Source organism: Chiloscyllium plagiosum, unplaced genomic scaffold (assembly GCF_037043375.1).
Source record: "Chiloscyllium plagiosum isolate Xiang-an unplaced genomic scaffold, Cpla_swu_hap1 HiC_scaffold_28, whole genome shotgun sequence".
Taxonomy (NCBI): Eukaryota; Metazoa; Chordata; class Chondrichthyes; order Orectolobiformes; family Hemiscylliidae; genus Chiloscyllium; species Chiloscyllium plagiosum.
In genome coordinates, this window is record NW_028270166.1 from 19,486,197 (window position 1) to 19,511,436 (window position 25,240).

A 25,240-nucleotide genomic window follows, 5' to 3' on the forward strand; every position below is an offset into this window, starting at 1 on the left:
TTGGTAAAATGAATGCACATTTGGGGATGTCACAACAAAGTGTAGTTGTAGCTTGAAGGAGTGAGGTTGGGCAGATATTCCTATAAAATGACCAACATGATACTCATGTGGTGTATTACTTCACTGCAAGGATAAAGAATTTCATAGAACAGGTGCAGAAGATTCTCCAGGTGAAGTGGGAGCAAAGCCAGAGTCATGGTCCATGTGGAAGTTAACAGCATAAGAGAAGGGGTTGAAGTCCTGCGTCAGAGTTTCAGGAGAAGTGCGAGAAGTTAGGAAATTCCTGAAAAGTTGGAAATCTCTGGATTTCTCCCAGTGACACTTAAGCTGTTTTATCCAACTATTTCTATGCTAATCAGCATATTATATAGCTGGAGAAACAGTGCAGGAAAGATGGCTTCCAATTTCTTGGACATTGGACCAGACTGGACAGAAAAGGAGTGTAAGAGGTGGACGAGCTGTAACTTGACAAATATAAAGCCAGTATCCCTGTGGTGAAGCTAACATATGTTCGAGTACATAGAACATAGAACATAGAAAAGTACAGCACAGAAAAGGCCCTTTGGCCTACGATGCTGTGCTGAGGATTAATCCTAATGTAAAGTAAAATAATCTTACCTACGCACCCCTCAATTCACTGCTGTCCATGTGCATGTCCAGCAATCGCTTAAATGCCCCTAATGACTCTGCTTCCACCACCACCGCTGGCAACGCATTCTATACATTCACAACTCTCTGCGTAACGAATCTACCTCTGACGTCTCCTCTATACTTTCATCCTAATATCTTAAGACTATGACCCCTAGTAGGGCTTAAATAATTTGTCAAGGGAAGAGCCATCAGGATGAAGCATTAGAAATGAAAAGCAAAATGAGCAGAGAACCAGGAGAAAAAATAACATTAATTTAAATAATTGTACTGTATTAGAAGGGATCTGACAGGGTGTTGTGAGTGCTGTAGTGCAAAAGTATTAAGGATTAAGAGCACAAAAGTAGTTTACATAGAGATGATTTGAGGAACAAATTGTCATATGATATAGTAGCCAAACAGAGATCTGGCAGAAAATTGGGAACTTCCTATTCCCAACTACAAAGTATTTAGGAAATAAAGGGAGGATAAACAAAGGAAGTTGTGGGTGTGAGGGATGTAGAGAAGGTCGTCGCTATTGATCAAAGATAATATTAGAGCATCAGAAAGGGAATTTTTTATTATTCATTCATCGGATTTGGACATCATTGGCTAAGTAAGCAGATGGAGGGGCAAATTTCAGAGCATACACAAACTGTGGAATGGGGATGATTGAGAACTACAATTAGCCTAATAAAGGTTTGGAAAATAAAAGCATAAGGGGCAAAGAGCTGCAGGACTTCCTGCAATGTGCACAAGAGAAGTTTCTTGATTGGTACATTTTTAACTCAATGAGGAAGCTGGCCATGTTGGATTTGGTTCTGGAAGTTAACGGGACAAGTGGAATATGTATCAATTGGGGATCATTTGGGAATTAGTGATCACAGTATCAGGTTTATGGGTGATTTGGAAAATCACAAGGAACAATCAAGTGTGAAATTAATAAACTGGATAAGAGTTAATTTTAGTGAGTTGAAAGGAACCTGTCCCAGGTATATTGGACTGAAAGACTGGTATTAAATGAGCAATGGGAAGCTTTCAAGTAGGGGATAGTTTTCATAAACCAGAAAGGAAGCCCACTGAGGCTTGAGCTTTTTGGATGATGGCAATGAATAAAGAAAAAGTAATGAAAACGTTGGCTGTGCAGAAAGTAGAAAAGTCACCCAGCCCTAATGGGGCTTGTCCTGGGATGCTGATGGAAGAAATAGTAACAACAGCAGAGCTGCTCGTCACAATCTTCCAATCCTCGGGCGAATGAAAAGACTGGAAATATGACAGGCCTGTACAAAGTTTGGGCACCACACTTGGAAAGCCTTAGATAGGGGACAAGAATTTTTTGGAGTGACATGAGGGGTTACTTGGAATGGACAGAGATGCTAAGGAATCCCAGAGAAGGGAATGTTAAAATGAGGCTTAGTAGCATTGGCCTAATTGGGAAAAGAACAAGAGGTCACACGCGGAGATTATTTTCATATAATATGTTGTGATGATTTATAATATTGCAACTTCTATAAGATTTAATAAAAGCTTTCAGAAGTGAATTGAGGAGTAATGATAAATAAAGTTTAGTCATTGGCGAGCTGGGATTACTTGGGTCCCAGCAGGAATTATGTAATTCTTTTCAGGAAGAGAAATTTTCAATGACCTGGATAAGGATCATTCTTATTGGGTTACTGGTAAATGCTTAAAGGAAAAATTATTTTGCAGGTCCATAGGGAAAGAGTAGACAAATTGGTTAATTCCTTTAAAGGGTCGGCATAAGCACAATGGGCCAAATGGCCTCGTTTACTGCTGTATCATTCTCTGTATGATTGAACGTTAGATTTATGGGCTTTGCGAGTTAGCTGCTGCTCAGGCAGCTCATTGAGATGAAGGCTGGTACAGCAGAATTGGTTTTGCTGCACAAGGGTTTTCAAGCACACTGCTGTTACTGGAGTTTTGCCAGCAGAACTGCTGCATACGCTTCTGATGAGCTACAACATTAAACAAACTGGCAGAGCCATTGCTTCAACATTTACCAAGAAATGGGCAGTGTTGGGAAGATTTAATAGGCTGCTCTTCACTGTCAATCTGCAGATTGTCATTGGGAGAGAAGTGAAAAGTAAGGAAAAAAAAATCAATAGATAATGTTGTAAACTCTTTATAATTGCAAGGTTGACTTAGAATTGTAAATCATGCCAGCACAGAGAAGGCCCTTTGACCCATCAGGCATATACTGGCCTCCTAAGGAGCAGTTCACAGATTGTCACTCACTCAACCACGACTCTCATCCCTGTAAATTCTTGTCCTGAAAATAGTTAGAATATTTGGAAAATGTAGAAACAGTCTCATTGCACAGCCATTCGGCCTAACATGTCTGTGGTAACCAAGAAATGAACCACCCAGCCTAATTCCATTTCTAGCCCTTGGTCTGTATCCCTCGAGGTTATAGGACCTCAGGTGCACGTCCAGACACCTTTTCATACGAGTTGAGGGCTACTGCCTTCACTACCTTTCTCAGGCAGTAATTTCAAGACCGAGCACAGCAGGTCAGGCAGCATCACACTCTCGACTCTGATCTCCAACATCTGCAGTCCTCACTTTCTCCTAGTAATTTCAAGAATCCTATCACTTTCTCGATAAAAATATCTTTCCTCATCTTCTGTCTAATCCTTCTACTAGTCCCTTTAAAGGTATGTCCACTCGTCACTGAACCATCCACTGGAGAAAAGAGGATAGGAGCAATGGTGGCTCCATTCCCCTGTCCATATTTTGGAAAATCAGATTGCAACGCTGTGCTCCTTTTCCTGACTTACACGCAGAAGTTGAGGCATGAGGTCCCAGTACAGGAAGTACTTCACTGTTAGTCTGAGGAAGCTGAAGAGCTTCCTTGGGACTGCTTAGGGTTGATAGACTGGTCCATATTCAAGAACTCAGCAGCCAACCTAAAGGAATATGCCACAGTCCAATGCAGACTCCGTGCCAAAGAAGTTAATCCAAATGTTTTCCAATCGAAAACCATGAATGAAACGGGAGATCCACTCCCCTTTAAATCCAGGACTGAGACATTCCAGCAGGGCAACTCTGACCTATATAGAAAATCCAGGTATGACCTTCGCAAGGCCATCGGAGATGCCAAGAGGCAATACCAAACTAAGCTTGAGACCCAGACTAACCACACAGCCATCTGTTATTTCTGGCAAGGCTTACTCGACGTGACAGGCTACAAAGTGAAGTTGAACAGAATCGCAGGCAACAGTACATCCTACCCAATCAGCTCAATGCATTCTACGCTCACTTTGAACTAAAGGGCAATGAAACGATGCTACCTGCCCCATCAGCCTCGGATGTGTCTGTACCTTGGTCACCACCGCAGACGTTACATTCTTAAGGGTGAACCCATGGAAAGCGACTGGCCCGGATAGAGTACCTGGCCATGCACTCAAGTCCTGTGCGGATCAGCTGATGGGAGTATTGGCAAACATCTTTAATCTCTCCTTACTCTGATCTAAAGTCCCCACCTGCTTCAAGAAGACACCATCGTGCCATTGCTGAAGAAAACTCATGTAGCGTGCCTCAATGAGTTCCGTCCAGTAGCTCTGACCTCCATAATTCCAAAGCCAGTGCTTTGTGAGGTTGGTCATGCCTAACATCAACTCCAGTCTATAAGATGCCTTGATCCTTTGGGAATTTGCCTATCGGCGTAACAGGTCCATGGCAGACGCCATCTCCCTGGCCTTACACTTATCCCTGGAACATTCTAGATAACAAGGATATCTACATCAGGATCCTACGTATTGACTACAGCTCTGCCTTCAACACCATAATTCTAAACAGACTCATCTCAAACTCCAGGACCTAGATCTCTGCTCTACTCTCTGTAATTGAATTCTCAGCTTCCTGACCAAAAGACCGTAATCAGTAAGGAAAGGCAACACCACCTCCTCTATGGTAAAAACAAGGTCTGCAGATGCTGGAAACCAAAGTCTAGATTAGAGTGGTGCTGGATGAAGAGCTTTTGCCCGAAACGTCGATTTTCCTGCTTCTCGGATGCTGCCTGACCTGCTGTGCTTTTCCACCACCACCTCCTCGATGATAATCCTCAACACTGGTGCCTCACAAGGCTGCCTACTCAGCCCCCTACTATACTCCTTAGACAGTCACAACTGTGTGGCCAAATTCTGCACCAACCCCATTTACCAGTTTGCTGATGATACCAACCCAATTTACCAGTCTGTTGCATCTCAAACAATGATGAGACAGAATACAGGAAAGAGATTGAGTGCTTAGCAGCTTGGTATAAAGACAACAATCTCTCCATCAACATCAGCAAAATGAAGGAGCTGGTCATTGACTACAGGAGGCGGAGTGGAGGGCATGCCCCTGTTGGTATCAACGGTGCTGAGGTCAAGAAGGTCAAGAGCATTACGTTCCTGCAAGTGATGTAAATCAACAATTCCATGCAGATGGATACCAAGGTCAAAAGAGCACAGCAACACCTCTACTTCCTCAGGAGGCTAAGGAAATTTGGCATGTCCATAAGATCTCTTACAAATTTTTATAGATGCATCGTAAAAAGCATCCGATCTGGATGCAACACAGCGTGGTTTGGCAACTGCTCTTCCCAAGACTGCAGGAAACTACAGAGAGTTATGAACACAGCCCAGTCCATCACGCAAGCCAGCCTTCCATCCATTGACTCATCTATACTTACCACTGCCTCGGGAAAGCAGCCAATATAATCAAAGACCCCTCCTATCCCGATTATACTCTCTTCCACGCCTTTCATCAGACAGAAGATATAAAAGTTTGTTTATATGTATGAAAAGAGTCAAGGACAGCTTCTTCCCTGCTGTTATCAGACTTTTGAATAGACCTCTTTAATATTAATGTTGATCTCTTGCTGCACCTTCTTGGCAGCTATTTCACTGCAACCTGCACTTTGTTCTGTTACCTTGATGCTCTTGTATACTATGATCTGCCTTAAAGCATGTAGAACAACACTTTTCACTGTACCTCAGTACACGTGACAGTAATAAATTAAATCACAAATGAGATTTCCCAAGAGGCTAATGGATATAAGTTAATGCATAATAGCTTTTGGGTTAATTACTCTATATTCTGGGTGTTCATAATAGAAAGTAGTACAGCCATGAAAACAATAATACTTAGAAAGGATTGTAAAAAACTTGTGTAAATAACAATTTTTGTGTTGCCCTTCAGCATAGAATAGGTGGTTTATAAAAGCATTATCCAAGCAAACTTTAACACAGAGGCACAAAAGGTGGTAGTAGGGCAGACTAAAAACTTAGTGAAATATGTAGATTTTAAAAGGATAAGAGAGAGGTGGAGAGATTTAGGGTGAGACTTCCAGAGCTCTCAGCTTGAGCCATGAAGGACATGGCCACCAATGCTGGAGCAATTGAAAGCAGGTTAATATTGTAGGAAGGTAGTGGCCACAGAGAATTGAAGAGCTGGACTAAATTACGGAGATGGGGAAGGATGAGTATTTGGAGAAATTTCAAAACAAGCATTAGATGTGAAAACTTCATTGTCAGTATGAGAGCTCATATATGCCAGCTAAACATAAGTGCGATGGGGAGATGCTCAAGTTTGTACGTACACTACAGAGCCTTTAATGAGCTAAAGTTTATGTCAGGCTTTTCAAAAATTACATTACATCGTCAGAGCTTTTCCTTAAACCATAAATAATATTAAACACAAACTGGATGAAACAGCTTGGTTAAATCTATGACAGGCAACATATGTCACTCCTACCATTAGTCACCTGCTAGTGCAGTGGACAATCTAATGTATTTTTCAATGAAAAGTTTTGATAAAGCGTGGGCATATATGTAATTATGCTACACGAGTAACACATTTATCAGAATAGATGTTTAATTTGAAATTCTGGGATTAATATTTCTGATTTTCTATAATTAAAGATCATGTTCATGTCTTCCTTTGAGATTGTAAGAAGGATTGTGAGGCATATTTTCTTGATCCTGGGGTGGACTGTCCCTACTCATCTATCTTTAGCTTTCATCTGTACAGACTCTCAAGATCCAATATAGGATTATTTAAGAAAAGAATGATAACACCTTTCATTACCTCAGGATAACCAAAGTATTTTATAGCTAAAGAAGTACTTTTAAAGTGTAATCAAAGTTTCATTGAACTCAATACATCTGCCAATTTATACAAAGATCCCGCTTACAATAACTAATCTGTTCTTACAGTGTCAGTTGGCCAAATTATTAAGGAGAATTCTCTTGTTCTCAAGTTAGTATTATGTCTATCCAAAGGTAGGCAGGGGCTCTGTTAACACTGCATCCAAAAGACAGCATCTCTTACAGTTCAGCACCCCTCAATACTGCATTGGAGTATTGGTCTAGATTTACATTTAATGAGAAATCTGTTCTTGTGATTCTCCATCACCAAAAAGGCAGTTGCTGAGCCATGGAACCTTTCTTTTAGTTCATTCATGGAATGGGGACTTTGCTGGCTAGGCCAGCATTTATTGCCCTTTCTCGCATATCTTTAAGAAGGCAGTGGTGAACCGCCATCTTGAACCACTTCAATCCACCTGGTATAGGCACACTCACAGTGCTATTAGGAACAAGTTCCAAGATTTTGATTAAGCAACAATGAAAGAACAGCAATAGATTTCCAAGGCAATATGTGGCTTGGAGGAGGACTTGCAGGTGATGGTTGTTCCCTTTGCCTTTCTAGGTGACTATGGGTAATGCATTTGGAATGTCTTATCAAAGGAGCCTTGCAGTTTTTGCTGCAAGTTGACCCATAGACAGATGATGCAAGTTGCTCAGAAGCCCAAACACGAAACCTCTCCATTTCTGCACCTTTGACAGAAACCCATTAAATGAAACTTTCTAACCTAACTCTCTGTCCCACAACAAATAAAGCATTTTTTTTTAAAATCAGGCCTTAAACTTCTGCAGCTTAATATCATTTCTGAAGTAACTGCACAGAGGCCAGTATCCTGTTACCAAATCACCCATTATTTACATGTGCCTAGTACATGGTCTCTGACCCGCCAGCACAAAGCCAGTCCCGAAGCACTACTAACAGTGGTGGTGCTTATTCTTCCCTAGCACCCATGTCATGTGTGTGCAGGTGTCAGATGCAGTGAAGAACAACAAGTGTGTAAATCTTTATTTATATTCCACCACCCGGAAGAAAGGAAACCCCAGAGTGGTCAGTGACCAGCAGTGCCCTTCTCAACAAAGGGTAATGCTGCTTAATCAAAAATGTGAAGTGGGGGGTGGGGGAGGGGGGTGCGCAGGGATTAAATTAAAATAGAATTAAAGGGGGAAATAAAATACTCCACTCCTTGCAGAGCCCACCTCTCCCTGAACAGCTCAAGAGTGTTGGTGGACACCACGTAATCCTTCTCCAGGAACACCCAGGGCTCGAATGTAACCACAGAAGAGGGGAATCTTCTGTTTATATCTGTCAGCCAGGGTTCCCTGATTTGCCCAGGTTAACAATCCTAATCAAGGATCTCCTAGTCAAGGATCCACCTGGGCCTGGTTCCAATCACTACAATTCCTTATTCCTTTTGGCAGTGAGCACCTTCAAACAATCTTGACATAGTTAGATTAAATTTTCCTTGTGCAGTTAAATTTGCCTTGTGCAGTTTTGAGGAGCACAAAGCTCTTTCCTGTTAATTAATTTGTCAAAATAAATTAAAATTCACCAAATAGATAATTTTTCAAGAGAGATACTCGCTACTATTCAGATCAGCATTAGAGATCTGCAGCATCTGTATGTACATGGTATTTCAATTGAAAACATGCTGAACTATTCCAGATATTGAGCAAATGCTTTCAAATAACAGTCATGAAACTTCAGTGTGAGTATCTTCGCACATCTCAGTCTGATCAAGATATGCGCATAACCTTCCATCAAGTTCCAGTTAGTATTACTTTGGCATACACAGTATGGATACCTATTGTTATAGATGATATTTAAGAAGAACCCATTATTATAGTCGGACAGTACAGTATATCAAATTACAACAATGTTCAGACTACCAATTTGGAGAATAGAAATTTGGGCATTTCATGCTTAGAGAATGTAACAAGTAGAGTGGATAAAGAGAGATCAGTAGATGTAATGTATTTGGATTTCCAAAAGATATCCAGTAAGGTGCCTCATAAAATGTTATTACATATGATGAGCACTCCTGGTGTTCGGGATAATGTAGGTAAGAATCAGGAAAACAGAATCAGAATTAAGTAACTATGTTTCAGGTTTGGTTTGGAGATGCTGGTGTTGAACTGGGGTGTACAAAGTTAAAAATTACACAACACCAGGTTATAGTCCACCAGGTTTAATTGGAAGCACTAGCTTTCGGAGCGCTGCTCCTTCATCAGGTGGTTGTGCATTTTAGGTTGGCATGCATAACTTGTGGAATGCCACAGGGATCAGTTCATGGGGGTAGCCTCAGCCATTTATAATCTGGATTAATGACTTGAATGAAGGGACTGAGTATGGTGTAGCCAAATTTTCTGCCAGTATAAACATCGAGGGGAAGATAAGTTGTGACTAGGATATAATGGTCTGAAAAGTGAGTAAATTTGGCAGATGAAGTATAATGTGAAAAAAATATGAGGTTTCCCATGTTGGTAGGAAGAGTAAAAGACAGAATATTTTTGAAATAGAGACAGACTTCAGAATGCTGCAGTGGATCTGGGTGACTTTGTAGATGAAGCACAAAATATTAGCATCCAAGTACAGCAAGTAATTGGGAAGCAAAATGATGTTTATTGAAACTGGACTGGAGTTTGAAAGGGAAGTCTAGCAACACCTTTACAGGACATTGCAGAGTACAATGTACAGATTTGATTATCTCATTCAAGGAAGGATATACTTGCATTGGAAGCAATTCAGGAAATGTTCTCTAGGTTCTATGATGAAGTGATTATATTAATGTTAAAAGTTTAAGCAGGTTTGGTCTATATGCATTAGAGTTTAGAAGAATGAGAGGTCATCTTATGTACGTTTCGGAGAGGCTGCTTGATAGAGTAGGTATTGAGAGGATGTTTCCACTCAGGGAAATGTAGAAGAAAGGTCATGGTTCTCAAAACAAGGAGTGTCAATAAAATGTGGTGCTGGAAAAAACACAGCAGGTCAGGCAGCAACTGAAGAGCAAGAGAATCAACGTTTCAGGCATTACCCAAAACAAGGAGTGTCCCTTTGAAACCAGAAACGAGGAAGAATTTCTTCTATCAGAGGGTCAATAACCTTTGGAATTCTCAACCACAGAGGGCAGTGGAGGCTGGGTTATTGAATATATGTAAGGCTGAGTTAGAGAGTTTTTTTTGATCTACGAAGGGGCCTAGAGTTATGGGTGGGCAGTGAGGAAAGTAGAGTTAAGGCCATAATCAGATCAGCCATGTAATTCTTGAATGGCAGAAGAGGTTTGAGGGGCCAAATGGGCTATTCCTCCTCTCTGTTCTAATTCTAAACAACGTATAGTGAAAAGAAGCAAAGAATTTATGAGCTTTTTACATGATGGGAATGGGTTGCGCAGGACGAACACGCTGTCTCGTCACCTGTTTTGCTGGATACAATTCTATCCGAACCATGAGATGAAATGTTTCACTGAGTTTGGATGCTCTGATTCCAGTTCTCTGAACAATGAAGAACTGTTCAAACCATGGTGCTGATTGACATAAATGAAGCAATTTCACTGTGAGCATTCACAAGAATGGCTGCTGTGGGAACTGGATATGTCACATTCAGCGCAATAGGGAATTCTATCTGAAAGTATGTTGCCAGAACAGCGTAGGAGGAATATTTTTCTGGATGCTATGTGTCTACTCTGACAGTGACATTTGATATGTGGTAGGAAAACTTTGTTTCTCAACTCTGCTATCCTTCATCAGCATGTACTAACCCCCAATTTAAAAATAAAGACCTGAATAAATATCTGTCCACACTTTCTTTGTTTGTAATATTGTATGAGGCTAGTCATGTAAACACTGAGCAAGGAAATGACTCATAGGAAATTATGTTATGATTTATGGGTGGGGAGAATAGTGTTAATTATATTGTAATTTTGGGCAAGGTAAAGGGGTCTATTATTAATAAACATGTCCCAATCACAAGCTTTACAAACATTAAAACAAGGAATTACCTCGTCGACTGACAGAAAATAGTTCAATTTTCTTCTTGAATGTACAGGACAACAGTGCACCAGGGTATGCATGAATTACAAGTGCATATAAAGTTTGCAAAAAAAGTACGTTATTCATCAAGAACACACGATAAAGTAAAAGTGATGAAGTGAATTTTGTAATAAGGTGATATACTGTGCAAGGGTCTATTATATAAACGAGATAGCATAAAACATTATGAAGATCTTTGGAAGCTTCATGATAACTATAAACCTGCACTACAATTCCATCCCCATCCACTTTAAATAAACAGATCGAGTGCATTTTCTCAAAAACAAAACATTACAAAGACTGCAATTCCACTACACCATACAGGTGGAATCATTTTTATATATATATGGCTAAACCAGTTCAGTTTCTGGTCAATGATAACCCTCAAGATGTTGATAGTGGTGATACCATTGAATGTTAGAGAATGTAGTTAGATTCACCAGCCAGCCTAAGTCCAGATATTGTCCAGATCTTTCTGTATTTGGACATTGAGTACTTCAGAATCTGAGGAGTTGCAGATGATGCTGAACACTGTGCAATCACCATTAAGCACCCCACTTCTGACCTTATTATGGAGGGGAAGTCATTGATGAAGCAGCTGAAGATGGTTGAACCCAGGACACGACCCTGACGAGCTCAAGTCATGTCCTGGAGTTGAGATGATAGACCTGCAATAACTACAACCATTTTTGTTTGTACCAGGTATGATTCTGACCATCAGTGGGTTTTCCTCTGATCCCACAGGTGAGGACTCCTTGATGTCACATTCAGTCAAATGTGACCTGATGTCAAGAGTAGTCATTCTTGCCTTACCTCTGAAATTTTGTCCACATTTGAATCAAGACTGAAATGAGATCAGCAGCTGATTGACCCTGACAGAACCCAAACTGAACATCAGTAAGCCAGGGAATGATGCCTGTTTACCCAATGAGCTCCTATATAGTGAAATGGCTTTTGGGTTTTACGTGCTCATTGACGATATATCCAATATTCTGTAGCCAGACAGTCACTTGAAGGGTTGTGTACACTGATTGGCATGTGGATGCATTGCATTCTGGTTTCAGAAGTTGCTAACACACACCACCTCATATATCTACTACAATAGAACCTGTAAGTAAGTTATAATGATGGCGAGTGCTGAGATAGATAACTGGAAGACATCACGGATGGGCTGAAGGTGAGGGTCTCTGGAGGTTGATGGAAGGGGTATTGGAAGAAGAAAGAGAAACACAAAATTTAGCAGAGTGTGGAAACAGAGGCCGGTGAATTCTGCACCTTCTCAGCCCACTGCCTTTATCAGCAGCAAAGGCGTCAGAGATTGTCAGTGTGAGGGTCCTGAGCCACACCTTGTTTATGCAGAGTTGATTTCCACTGTGGAAGCCATTGTCGCACAAGATGGAAGGTTGCCAAAGAGTAATCTTAGTGACAAAAGTGAACAGTTGTGCAAGTTGCGTGATGATAAATCAGTCTCCAAGTCACTATAGTTGGTGATATGATTAAAATGGCCTGTAGGTTTCCACCTCTATTCTACTTTCTGCAGATAGAGACATAGTTTCAAGAGTGTCTCTCAACCACTTTATTGCATACATGGGACAATGTACTGATAACCATGAAAACAAAATGCTGTCTGTGAAAGTACAATGGTAAAATGGAATATATATGACGCAAATTGTTTTAATTTCAGTTTCTGTGTTGTTCCAGAAATCACAATCAAAGTTGATGATTCCGAATGTTTGTCAACGGGCAGCTATCATGACCTGGAAGCAGAGCGATTTCTTTCCACTGGTTCCACTGGTCGCAGAGTTTCTTTTAACGAAGCATCGCTATTTGATCACGGGAAGAAAACACAGGAAAAAGGGCGGAGGTACCAACTGTACTATCTCCAATATTAGAAAGATTCTAATTGACATAAGTTTTGACTTCAGTCTGAGAAGAATTAGTATATTCCCCCAATCCATTAAAAAAAAATCGAATCTATTAAATTCTGGAGCAAAATGGGCTTATGGTAGCAGAGCAAACTGACACATAGTGAGTCAACAGCTGGTTTGATAACAGAACCTCACACATATAAGCAATAAAGACACATTTGAAAGGCAAAATACTTATGATATAATGGTTAAGCATTAAAACAATGGGTGTCCTTGTTTGATGGTTAGAAATTCTTATTCCTTGAAGAACTGAAGAATAATTTTATAATCAATCTGAAGTCAGCCCACATTAAGTCTTGGTTTGTTCTGTCATTCAGTTAGATCATGGCTGATGTGCATTTTAATTCCATTCTGACTAAGTTCCTTAAGCCTGATCTGATAATAATCTATCAATCTCAGTTTGGAAATTTTCAATTGATCTCCACATTCCATGTTGATCTTTTTTCGCAACACTGTTCTCTCACTACTTTACTTGTTAGATTTAATTTTTTTTAATTCTTGGATTTCTTTGGCATGCAGATGCATTGGCGTCGTTATCATGATTAATCTTGAATACAAACCCTTTTCGAAGTGCTGTATTTGGAATTGACCCCAGATGGTCCCACTTGTGCATGCAGATAAATTATAGAAGATACCATGGAAGAAGTGTTGCAAAGCAAGTGTGAAGAGATTAATAAATCAGTTACCTGAGGTCAGGACTGATTGTAAGTTCAGGCACATTTGTTCAGCTGTGGCTGGCTGAAAGACTGTAACGAGAAATTGCATCCGCTCAAATGGCTCTTAAAAATGCAATAGAATAGCTTATAAAAAAGGCTAGGATATATCTTGGTGATTTGGATAGTTAAATATTTACTTGGTGCAATAATTTTTGTATCGCTTTCTGTTTTCAGTGAATTAATTTTACAGGACACATCAGTGGGAAAAAGTGTATGTTGACACACAGGCTGGCTGACCCTGATAATTCATAAATGATGAGTGCACAGTTCTCACAACTGAGCAATGCAACAAAATATAAAACTAGGCTGGAAGGCTTAGTCAGATCAGTTAATGCTTGTTTGTAACAGAATATCTATTCATAGAACAATTCATTTTTGGAAATGAATGCAGAGTAGCAGTTTTATTGAGGAAGTGAGCTGTCATCATAAAACAAAGCGTTAGAAGTGACTAGTTCTGGCCAAGTCTAAAATGTAATTCCTGTAATCACTTCCATGTACCCATTTATCATCGTTTGTTTTTGTGGTGAAGTATTTTCACGGGTTAATGTTTTACATACACCAGAAGGAGACTCGGAAGGTTCAGTTTTATGGCCTCTCTCATGGCAAGTTTAGAGACAGGAAGAACTTTTAACGAGGCCCAATAGATACACTGTCTCCATCAAGTCAGGGCAGAAAAGCCCATGATCAAAATCCCTACCCTGCTACCAACAGAAGGGCCTCATGCCAGTGGGCATTAACCTAGTAGTGAGTCTGCCAACATGCACGGTGTCCAATGGGTAAAACTGCTTGTTTGCTGCCTAGAAGGTGCAGTGGTGCAGTGGGCAGTGGTTAGGGGAGGGTCTCTGGTCCAAAGTGTCTGTAAAGGAGGTGACATTGGGAAAGGGAAAGGCATGCTCCAGCCCATTGTGTCAATTGCCCTTCCCCATGATCCTAACCTCTCCCAACAAGCTCTTCCTGCCATTAACCACCCATGACCTGGCTCGCTTTTCAACCCTAGGGCCCTCGATTCCATGTTTTTCCATGGCTTCCCCTTTGGCTGTGCAGCCCTCTGCTTAGCTCGCAGCTCTCATAGAATCATGGAATGCCTACAGTGTGGAAGCAGGCCATTTGACCCATCGAGTCCATCCAAAGACCGTCCCACCCTGACTCATCCTTCTACCCTGTTCCTGTGACCCTGCATTTCCCATGGCTAATCCACATAACCTGCACATCCCTGGACACTATGGGCAATTTAGCATGGCCAATCCACCTAACCTGCACATCTTTGGACTGTGAGAGGAATCCGGAGCACCCGGAGGAAACCCATGCAGACACAGGGAGAACGTGCAGGTTAAGTCCACATAGACATACCTAGCCAGGGCTGATCTTGACATTTCCCTACTCCAACTTAATTGGTGTGAGTAGCAAAGATGCAAAACACTGTATTGCCTGCTGTCCCATTTGATTAAATAGACACCGCCTCCCAATCTGCCAGCTCACTCATGAGTTTAGGGGAGACTAAAATCCACTTTGTGTTGCTGTTTTTAATTCTTGGCCTGCAGTCTATTCCTGTACTTAGAACATGTGATAAGGAGCAGCCTCTGAATTTCTGCTTCAAATGCAATTCAGGCAATCCACACCTGGGTAATTAGTGCAAGTTAAATTAGCATCTTAGTAAAGATCCTTATCAAAACTCAAGAACCTCCAACCAGAACATTGATTTTCACTTTCAGGCGTCGAATGTTTTTCCAGACTTTCCATCTTTGTTTCAAATTTTCCGCAGTTCACGTTTTTTATTCTAGCTGCCTATTCTGTTGCAACTTCTTTTCTCCCCCCTTCTTTCCACATTCTCTCCATTGTAATTGCAGCTGTCGCATAGAATATGATGGATGGATGGTACCTGACAGCAGCTTCAGGCAAACGCCTTTTGGTGCCTTCACTTCTCCTCCTTGGAAATAAACCTTCCATGCTCTTAATGGACCAGACAATAACTGCAATTTGCCCCATTAATTCTATGCAAAATTTGTGCTCCTTGATCTCTTTTCAGGTGTATAAAATGGAAATTGGGATTATTCTTGAAAATTGTACTACTGTATATCTTCAAAGCCAATACTTACAACTGCTGCACACCCTGTGAATTAGTGTCACAAGCACTGGTTAAATGCAAAGCATACTATAAATTAAACTCTCATTTGTAGTCAGGATGTAACAAGGTCTGCTTTTCATAGCAAGATACCTGGCTGCCTTATGCACAGTATAATAAATTATAATGCTACTTATTTTGCCTCAAGACTTGGGATCAAATCCAGGGAAGGAACATTTCTTTTATTAGGGATTTTAACTCTTTCGACAGTGTATTAGAGCTACCGTTGTATAGTGGTAAATTCTTTCACATTCGCATTTTATCAGCTGGATATGGCTCTGAAATTTCATAGGGATTATTCTGATTTCCCACCAATTAAGCAGACAGCCTAGAGAAATGCCAGATGTGTAATTTTCCAAAAACAGCTCCTCAGGTCTTCAAGTTTGGTTAGAGCATGAATAGCAGAGCCCTTAAGTCTACAACGTTCTGAGTCTTTAGAAATAACTTAAGTTACTAGCAATAAAACATAATTCCACACCTTTCAGAATTCATGTCCTTCAAAAGATAAAACGAGAAAATTTGCAAGGGGGTTGCAATCCTGATGATTGCATCCTGATATAATTGGACTTGTCTGTAATGCCGTAAATGGGGGAACATCCAGCCTCCACTCACATTCAAGACTTGTGTGTGAATCATCATCCATTGGCAAGAAAATATCTTGCATGGGAAACTGCAGCTCTCCAAATGTGACAAGGGGACAGGAGAATGGTGCAGAAAAGCTGGATAATAAAAATGACATGGCGTAGATCTTCCATGGAGCAACAGTCATCATCAGATTGAACCTTCACTTGAACTTTTGCCCATCCCAAAACTCTTCCCAATTTTTGGCCAGGTCCTTTGAGTCCAGTTTCTTGGAAAATATGGAGTGCACTGTCTCACAGAAAGCACCGTCTTAGAACTCTGATGTTGTAGAGGAGATTGGGCACAGCCCATTTATTTATGGCATTAACTGCTGTTAGGCAGGTTTAAATGTCCAGTGTAAATGTCAGTAAGTAGGTAAGTGAATGAGTAGGTGATTTGAGTTGGGGGATAGGATGTGACAAGTGGCTAGGGTGGCACATGAGTGGAGTGGTGGGAAGGCTAGGGTACTAGGTTGCTAAGGTGGCTAGGTTCCTTGTTGAGGAGGGTGGCATTTGGGTTAGTAGCAGGTGAAGTGAATAGTAGGTGGTGAGGATGACAGACGGGAGTGGCAGATGGGAAGAGTGCAGGGTGAATGGATAGGTGGCTGAATGGGTCGTTGGGTTTGGAATTTAGTCAAGTTGTGGGGGCTAGTCAAGTCAGCTTGAGGGAATGTTAGATCCCCAGACTGGTTTGGTATTGGAGAGGCTTGTCAGCTCACACTGGCAGAAAGTCTGTTGGGGATAGGGTTCATCAGGGAGCAGGGACTAGTCAGGTAGACTTGTAGAGTCAAAGAGGAGAAAGTGAGGACTGCAGATGCTGGAGATTAGAGTCAAAAAGTGTGGCACTGGAGAAGCACAACAGGTCAGGCAGCATCCAAGGAGCAGGAGAGTTGATGTTTTGGGCATAAGCCCTTCATCAGGAATGTGTGGGGAGGGGGGAAATAGGGGCTGAGGGATAAATAGGGAGGTGGGCAGGGGTGTCGAAGGTGGCTGAGAATAGGAAGATGAAGATGGAGAATGATACTGATAGTCAGAGGGGCGGGTGGGGCGAAAAGGTGGGAAGGAAAATGGACAGGTAGGATAGTTCAAGAGAGCAGTGCTGAGTTGGAGATTTTGATCTGGATGAGTTGGGGGGGAGGGGTGCTAAGGAAACTGATGAAGCCGACGTTGATGCCGTGTGGTTGAAGGGTCCCAAGGTGGAAGATGAGGTGTTCTTCCTCCAGTCGTTGAGTGGCTTGGATTTGGCGGTGGACGAGGCCTTAGACTTGCATGTCTTAGTGGAGTGGGAGGGGGAGTTGAAGTGGTTGGCCATAGGCTCGTGAGGTTATTGGGTGCTACAGGGTCCAGAGATGTTCCCTGTAGCATTCCGCAAGTTGCTGTCCTATCTCTCCAACATAAAGGAGACCACATTGAGAGCAACAGACACAGTAAATGAGGTGTTTGGATGTGCAGGAAAATCTCTGCCGGAGGGTAGGTTGATGGGGTGGTGGGGGGAAGAGGGAATGGTCTGTGTAGAATGCAGATAGGGGTGGTGGTGGGGTCTGATTATAGGTGCTGGAAATGGAAGATAATGTGCTGTATCTGGAGATTAGTGGTGAGAATGGTGAGAACCAGGGGTATCCTCACGTGGAACTGGTCCTCTCCCTCAACAGCTTCTCCTTTGAATCCGCTCACTTCCTTCAGACCAAAGGGATAGCCATGGGCACCAGCATGGGCCCCACCTATGCCTGCATCTTTGTAGGATACTTGGAACAGTCCATCTTCCATACAGTTACACTGGCACCATCCCCCACCTCTTCCTCCGTTACATTGATGACTGTATTGACGCCACTTCGTGCTCCCATGAGGAGGTAGACAGTTCATACACTTCACAAACATCTTCCACCCTGACCACAAGTTCACCTGGACTGTCTCAGATACCTCCTTCCCTTTCCTAGACTTCTCCATCTCCAGCGACTGACTCAATACAGACATCTACTTCAAACCCACTGACTCCCACAGCTACCTGAATGACACCTCCTCCCACACCACCACCTCCACTATCCTTTACTCCCAATTCCTCTGCCTCTACTGTATCTGCTCCCAGGAGGAGCAATTCCACTCCAGAACATCCAAGATGGCCTCCTATTTCAAGGACCACAATTTCCCCTCCCACATGATCAACAAAAGCCCTCCAGCATATCTCCTCCACTTCCAACACCTCAGCCCTTCAAACCCATCCCCACCCACCCGCCCCTTCAACCGCAGCAAGGATAGAAACTCCCTGGTCCTAATCTTCCACTCCACTAATCTCTGGATACAGCACATTATCCTCCGCCATTTCCAGTACCTACAGTTAAACCCCACCACCAGTGATATATTTCCCTCCCCACCTCTATAAGCATTCTGCAGAGACCATTCCCTCTGCGACTCCCTTCTAAAGTCCACGCCCCCCACCAACCCACCCTCCACTTCCGGCACCTTCCCTTGCTGCTGCAAAAGGTGTAAAATCTGCACCCACATCACCTCCATCCAAGGTCCCAAAGGATCTTTTCACAACTGGCAGAAATTTTCCTGCACATCCAAACACCTCATCTACTGAGTCCATTGCTCTTGATGTGGTCTCCTCTACATTGAGGAGACAGGACACCAACTCATGGAATGTTTCAGGGAACATCTCTGGGATACATACACCCAACAACCCCACCACCCTGTGACTGACCACTTCAACTCCCCCTCCAACTCCCCCAAGTACATGCAGGTCCTGGTCCTCCTCCACCGCCAAAGCCAAGCCAACTGACAACTGGAGGAAAAACGCCTCATCTTCTGCCTTCAACCACACGTCATCAATGTTGATTTCACCAGTTTCCTTAGCTTCCCTCCCCCCACCTCATCCCAGATCAAAATCTCCAACTCGGCACCACCCTCTTGAACTGTCCTACCTGTCCATCTTCCTTCCCAACTATCTGCTCCACACTCTCCTCTGACCTATCACCATCAACCCCCAACTGCATCCACCTATCGCCTTCTCAGCTACCTCCCCCCCAACCCCCATCCTCCTATTTATCTCTCAGTGAAAAGATATCAAAGGGACCTAAGAGGCAACTTTTTCAAGCACAGGGTGTTGCATGTGTGATATGAGTTGCCAGAGGAAGTAGTGGAGGCTGGTACAATTGCAACATTTAAAAGGCATCTTGACAGTTACATGAGTAGGAACGGTTTATAGGTATATGGGCCAAATGCTGGCAAATGGGACTAGATTAATTTAGGATATCTCGTCGGCATGGATGAGTTGGACCTCTCTGTGACTCTGTCACTTTATATAGCATTCTATCATGTTGCTCAGAAGCAGTTTCAAATATTTTTGACGTGACTATATAGACAAACATGGCAGCTCTGATATACACAGTAAGATCCCACCCTCAAATTAACAGTGCTTTTCACTGATAAAATTTAAAAGTTGATTGCTCTTCGAGGTACTTGTTAAGGAAGGACTGTTGTCCAAGATCATTGGTGTTCTCTGAAGATTATGTGGAGATCTCGCCATCTAAATAAGCAGGAAAATGAGACTGCAATTCAACATTCAATCTGAAGGGCAACATCTCCAGCTATGGGGTTTAAGTGATAATAAACAGCACTTTCACTTAAAAGTGCTTTTAACAGGACAGAATGTTCCAAGACACTCCACTAGAGTATAATCAAATGTAATTTAACATTGTGCCACATAAAGATATATCAGGGGACTCAGCTAAAAGCTAAGCGACAGATATAGGTTTTGAGGAGCAGAGAGATGTAGAGAGCATTAAGGAGGAATTCTAGAAAGTGGGGATGAGACAGATGACTGTGCAGCTGCCACTTGTGAGATAATGGAAGTCAAAATTGAGCAAGAGGCCAGAATTGGAGGAGCACAGATTTCAGAAGGTGTAAGTCTAGAAGAAGTTACAGAGACAAGACACACAGAGGCCATGGAGGATTTGGACAAAAAGGTGAGAATTTTAAATTTGAGGCATTGTTGGGCAAAAAGCCAGTGCTGGTCAGCGAACACAAGAATGATGTGAGAATAATATTGGGTGCAAGTAAGGATACCACAAGCAGAGTTTCTGGAGGAGCTGAGGTTTATGGACTGTAAAAAGTGAGAGATTAGCAAAGAGAGTGTCAGAATAATTCAAATAATGATTTAAAAACACCTGATTCAGGAATTTTCTGACCCAGAGGCAAAAAAAGCTATCTGCTGAACTATGCTACATGAGGGGGCCTCAATAAAAAAAGATAAAACAGTACATGATCAATTTACTCAAATATCACAGCTAGCAAGGAGAAAACATAGAGCCACAAATCAGTAAATCCAGCATTGTCAGCAATTGTGGCTTTATTATAGGTACCATGAATATAAAGGGTAAAAGTTCTTTTGAGTTCAGGTTAGTCATTAATAAGTAAATGTCATTTAGAAAACGATGCTTAGAATTGACAGTTATGAAGTAAAATTTATTTTTAAATTTGATAATTAATTTGATTCTTTGACAATGTGAAATAAATATATTTGAAAGGAATCACAAATCAGAAATGGCAACCTTTTTCTCACTTTTAATAGTGATTCACCAATTATCCTGTGGGAGACAAGACTGATCAAAAGGGAAGATGTTGCTCTGTTTGCTACTTATATCAAGGCTGTTAAACCTGGGGCAGGAGTTTGGCTCTGGAAGCAGGCAGGCACAACATTTCCTGATGTATAGGCTCCCTGACAATGTCCAACTCCTGAAGATTTCCTGGGCGCAGGTTTAAGCGGGGAATGGATCACAAGCAGCGGCTAACTTGTTAATGCAATTAAGATGCTAATTAAAACCACCGATCCACGACTAACCAGAATTTTCCGGTTACACTCCATACAACATTAAAAAACTTGACAGGTTGAGTTGAAATGAAAAGAGAAGGTGCTAGAGAACCTCAGCAGGTCAGGCAACGTCTGTGGAGAGAGAAACAGAGTTAGAATTTCAAGACCAATATAACGTCATCAGACCTGATCTAGAACTCTTTGCTTCAGATCACTTTGAGACTCCAATTTAGCCATGTACCCATTTGGTTACAGATGTGCCATAAGGTCAGTCTTTAAAGGTACTCTCCCTTTCACAATGGCAGCCTGGCAACCACCATAATTTATTTTCTTCAGTTTTCCAAAACATGCCTCGAGCTGGAGGCATCCTCTTTGTCCCTTACCTGAAACAGTGGGATGGAGCACCACCAGTGCTGAAATAAATACAAAAGCAGCTAGGAAAGCTCAATGGATCAGGTAGCAGCTGTGGAGAGAAACAGTGTTAACATTTCATATCGATGCTCTTTTATTAAGACCAGACTGTATAGTATTCATTGCTGAAGTGCTTCATATTGGCCCTCCAACTTCAAGGGCCCACTGGGTCTCCTTAATTGGAGATTGAATACCTGGTTCTGGCCAATAATTGTCCAATCCTGCAAAAATCTCCATCGGCCAACTATTCCAAACACGATGTGCATACTACATTTGATCCTGACACCGAGGTCCTGATCCCAAAAGGAGCAGCCTGTCTCCTGTATCAGTTGGAGTTCAGAGGTCACTCACTTGCAGTTAGAGTCAGAAATTGATCTGTTCAAGTCAGCAGTGTTCTCTTTGTGCTGAGATATTTAACTGAAGTTACTGTGAAGTGAATATAAAAGATTCTTCGAAGTGAAGAAGATCAGGAAAGCTGTCTCTGATATCGTGTCAACATTTATGCCTCAACCAGCAATGACAATAGATTTTCTTGACATTATCACTTTGCTGTTTGTGGGACCTTACTGTGCATCCTACATTACAATGCTGTGGTGCTTCCTACATTACTTTGGAGACTGCACTTCAAAAATATTTCATTGGTTGTTAACCGCCAACCTGAGACATATCAATACAAGTCTTTCTTTTCTCAGTTATCTTAAGCAGGCTGATAATGTTGATGAATTGGGGACAGAGGACTTTGACCTCCATGCTTCAACCAAATTGTTGAAAATACCCACATCCTACATACCTCCCTAGAGATACTGAATGGAATATAATGTTCATGACAGGACTGTCACATGCCGGCTGTAGAACTAGTGGGAGGCTTGCATCGTCTCAATTGGGGAAGATCCACCAGAATCCATCGGGACGTCATAAGGTGGAAGTGGGAAGGCAGTGGGATATCGAGCCCACATCCTCCAACCTGATTAAATGCACCCCCAGTGCCACCTCCAAGCATGTCACTAGGGAGAAGGGAACAGTAAATTCCACCCATTTGAACAAAATGATAACTTGAAAGACATTATTAATGTATAAACTTATGCATAAATTTGTTACTCATACGTTTATGGAAAAGAGGAACATTATACTTATATTTATATAGAACTGCATCAGCACTTGGGATAAAAGCATTATTAGAGTTCTTCAGCAAGTTTATTACTAAATAGTTTTGCCTTGCAGGCTACAAATTCCTATTTGGTTAGCAGACAGTTGGATGATCTGTTGAAATTAGCTGTTGAGTTTCAACCCTGATGTGGCTTCTCTAACTATACTTCTGTATTATTTAAAACCTGCACGATTGAACAAATGTTTTCCTCAATGATCAGTTTTGAATCTATCCAAATGTAGTATTAGTGAAAAAATAATTTCTCATATTAACTATCAGTTAATTTTGTGTAGTTTCATAGATCACAACTTTGAGGTTTTAGGAAAATTGTCAGAAACATTGCCTTTGTGAAAGAGTAACATTGACATCATTCGTATGAAAGGATGAGGAGAATCAACCAACTCTTATTGGTATCAAAAGAATTAATGCTAGATGAGATTAGTTGTATTTCTACTCAAAGCAGTCAAAGCAGCCCAAATTCAATAATAGAAGAAATATTGTTATAATTGATTCAGATAGACAACTAAAGAGTTAAAATAACTGGCTTACAAGGGGCCATTTAGACTGACAAGAGGCAGATGTTTCTTCCAACTGTATTGACATCTGTTTAATAACTGGAAACAGAATGCATGCACTAACACTCTCTAATTCACATTCTACAATTTTCAGTCTGTGCAACACCAATAGGGATGCTTAATGTAAATTTTGGTGTAAATATAAAAGGACATTTCTTTTGGGCAAAACAGGAACTTTAACAGACTGGAAAGATATGCTGAGGAATGTGCAAGGATAGGTTACACTAATTTACCATAAACATAAATGTCTAAAATTAAGAATTGAGGGAACAATAACAAAATTGCTAATGTTGCCAAATTGAGTGATGCAGCAAAATATGATAAGGAATATGTGAGAGACTGAATTTCGACATAAGCCAGGAGGGTAGGCACAAAGAAAGCAGATGTTGTTCCAATGTAAGAAAGATAAGAAGCCAAGCTTAATTCTTTGTGTTATACTAGAGGAATGGAATATAAAAGCAAGGGCATTGGAGCAAACCTTAAATGGGCATCATTTGAAACATTTGTAGTTTCAGGACCCCAACATAGAAAGGTTAAAAGAAAAATGTACAAAGCATAATCTAAAATTATTAGGATGTTCCTGGAGCAAAGCGGATATGGTTATGAAGAGAAACTTACAAGATTGGAACATCTTAATAAAACTAGGAAAGTTAGTTTTGGAGGGTCCCATGGTGATGCCGACCCAATAGAGGAACTCCAGGTCATCAAGAGCAAAACTGTGGTGGATGCAGTTCAATGTAGAGAAATTTGAGATGGTTCACATTAGAGTAAGAAAGAGAAAATGGAATATGTTCTACTTGTCAAAAGGCTTAAAAACTGTAAACTGTCAAATGGATCATAGTGTCACGAAAAACTTTGGCAGCAACAGTAATCAAAAATGTTAATAGATTAATGGCCCCCCATGAAAATCAATTATTCATGTGCTGCTTTCTGTCCATGTAGAGACCAACATATTGCTGCTGCTGAATGTCAAATTCAAACAATTTGGTGTTTCAAATTCATAACCACTGCAACACCATCATTTCACTTTCGACTTATGATGGCAGAAGAGATATAACTTGCACATTCCTCATTTCAACTCTGAATCTGCTTGGAGCTTCAAGAATAACAGCATAAAAATGATTGTTTCCAATTGTAACAGATGGATATTGAATACTTTCATGTCATATTTCCTGTGTTTGCTAATTTAACAAAGCAGTAACTCATTTGAAGTAAATGGATTAACAACACCACTGAAATAGCAACAGTGAAATGCCAAACATTAAGCATTTGTCTTGTATCATCACCAACAGTTGTTTCTGAATGCATTTCACAGGACAGTCTCAGGAATAAAGTGTTATGTTATTTTTAATTGAGGTAAAGCATGCAATCCCACACTTAAAGCAAAAATGCCTCACATTGCATGGGTCATGGATAGGACTGCAGCATTGTAGCTCAGTTATCCCACCCAAATGCTTCATGAGTGCAGTCTTCCTGGAGCAGAACAGAAGGGCCCAATTTACCCAAATGCCTTTTGTTGTGCATCGAGCTTAAAGCAGTGTAATAACCAGGCTGGTCAAAAGAAAAATCACAAGAGCTACATTTCCAACATGATTTGGCTCGTAGCAGAATGAAAACCTTTCCTTTTTTTCTGTTCTTCACTTAGATACACTCTGACGGAAGGAGATTTTCACCATTTAAAGAATGCTCGATTAACTCATTTGCACATTTCACCTCCTTCTTTGAAAATAGTAACAATTCACGAATGTGAATCAAGTGAGAACAACAGCTTGGCAATGACTACCCAAGCTCCATCTTCCTCCAAAACCAACCTTTCCATTTTCCAGGCAAGTACCAGTTCATTGTCATGTGTGATCTTATATTGCTAAGAAATGCTGTGAAAGGAAAATACCTTTAAGGTTAATTTCCAGAGTTACAGCTAATGTCTTTAAAAGTATTGTCATGATTGACTTCTATATTCAAATAAATGGTATTTTGCTGACAGCCCACGAATAAGTTGGTGTGTGCGGCAGCTGATGGTTCAGATGTCGCACTTTTCGTCTTGATCCTCACAAATTTGAATTGTAACCTTAGGTGGCATTCAGGTTTACCTGTCCTCAGTGATGGGTAGAG

General features: G+C 41.3%; 1 protein-coding gene across 5 annotated transcripts in view; it reads left to right on the forward strand.

The window, feature by feature from the left end:
• The window catches only part of cbarpb (CACN subunit beta associated regulatory protein b), a 203,648-nt gene that overhangs the window by 127,997 nt on the left and 50,411 nt on the right, over positions 1 to 25,240 (forward strand). For all 5 annotated transcript variants that reach the window (XM_087976026.1, XM_043721245.2, XM_043721246.2 and 2 more), the window contains 2 exons: positions 12,501 to 12,663; positions 24,774 to 24,954. In XM_087976026.1, the coding sequence (XP_087832152.1) occupies positions 12,501 to 12,663; positions 24,774 to 24,954 (344 nt within the window). The remainder of the gene's footprint in view (positions 1 to 12,500; positions 12,664 to 24,773; positions 24,955 to 25,240) is intronic.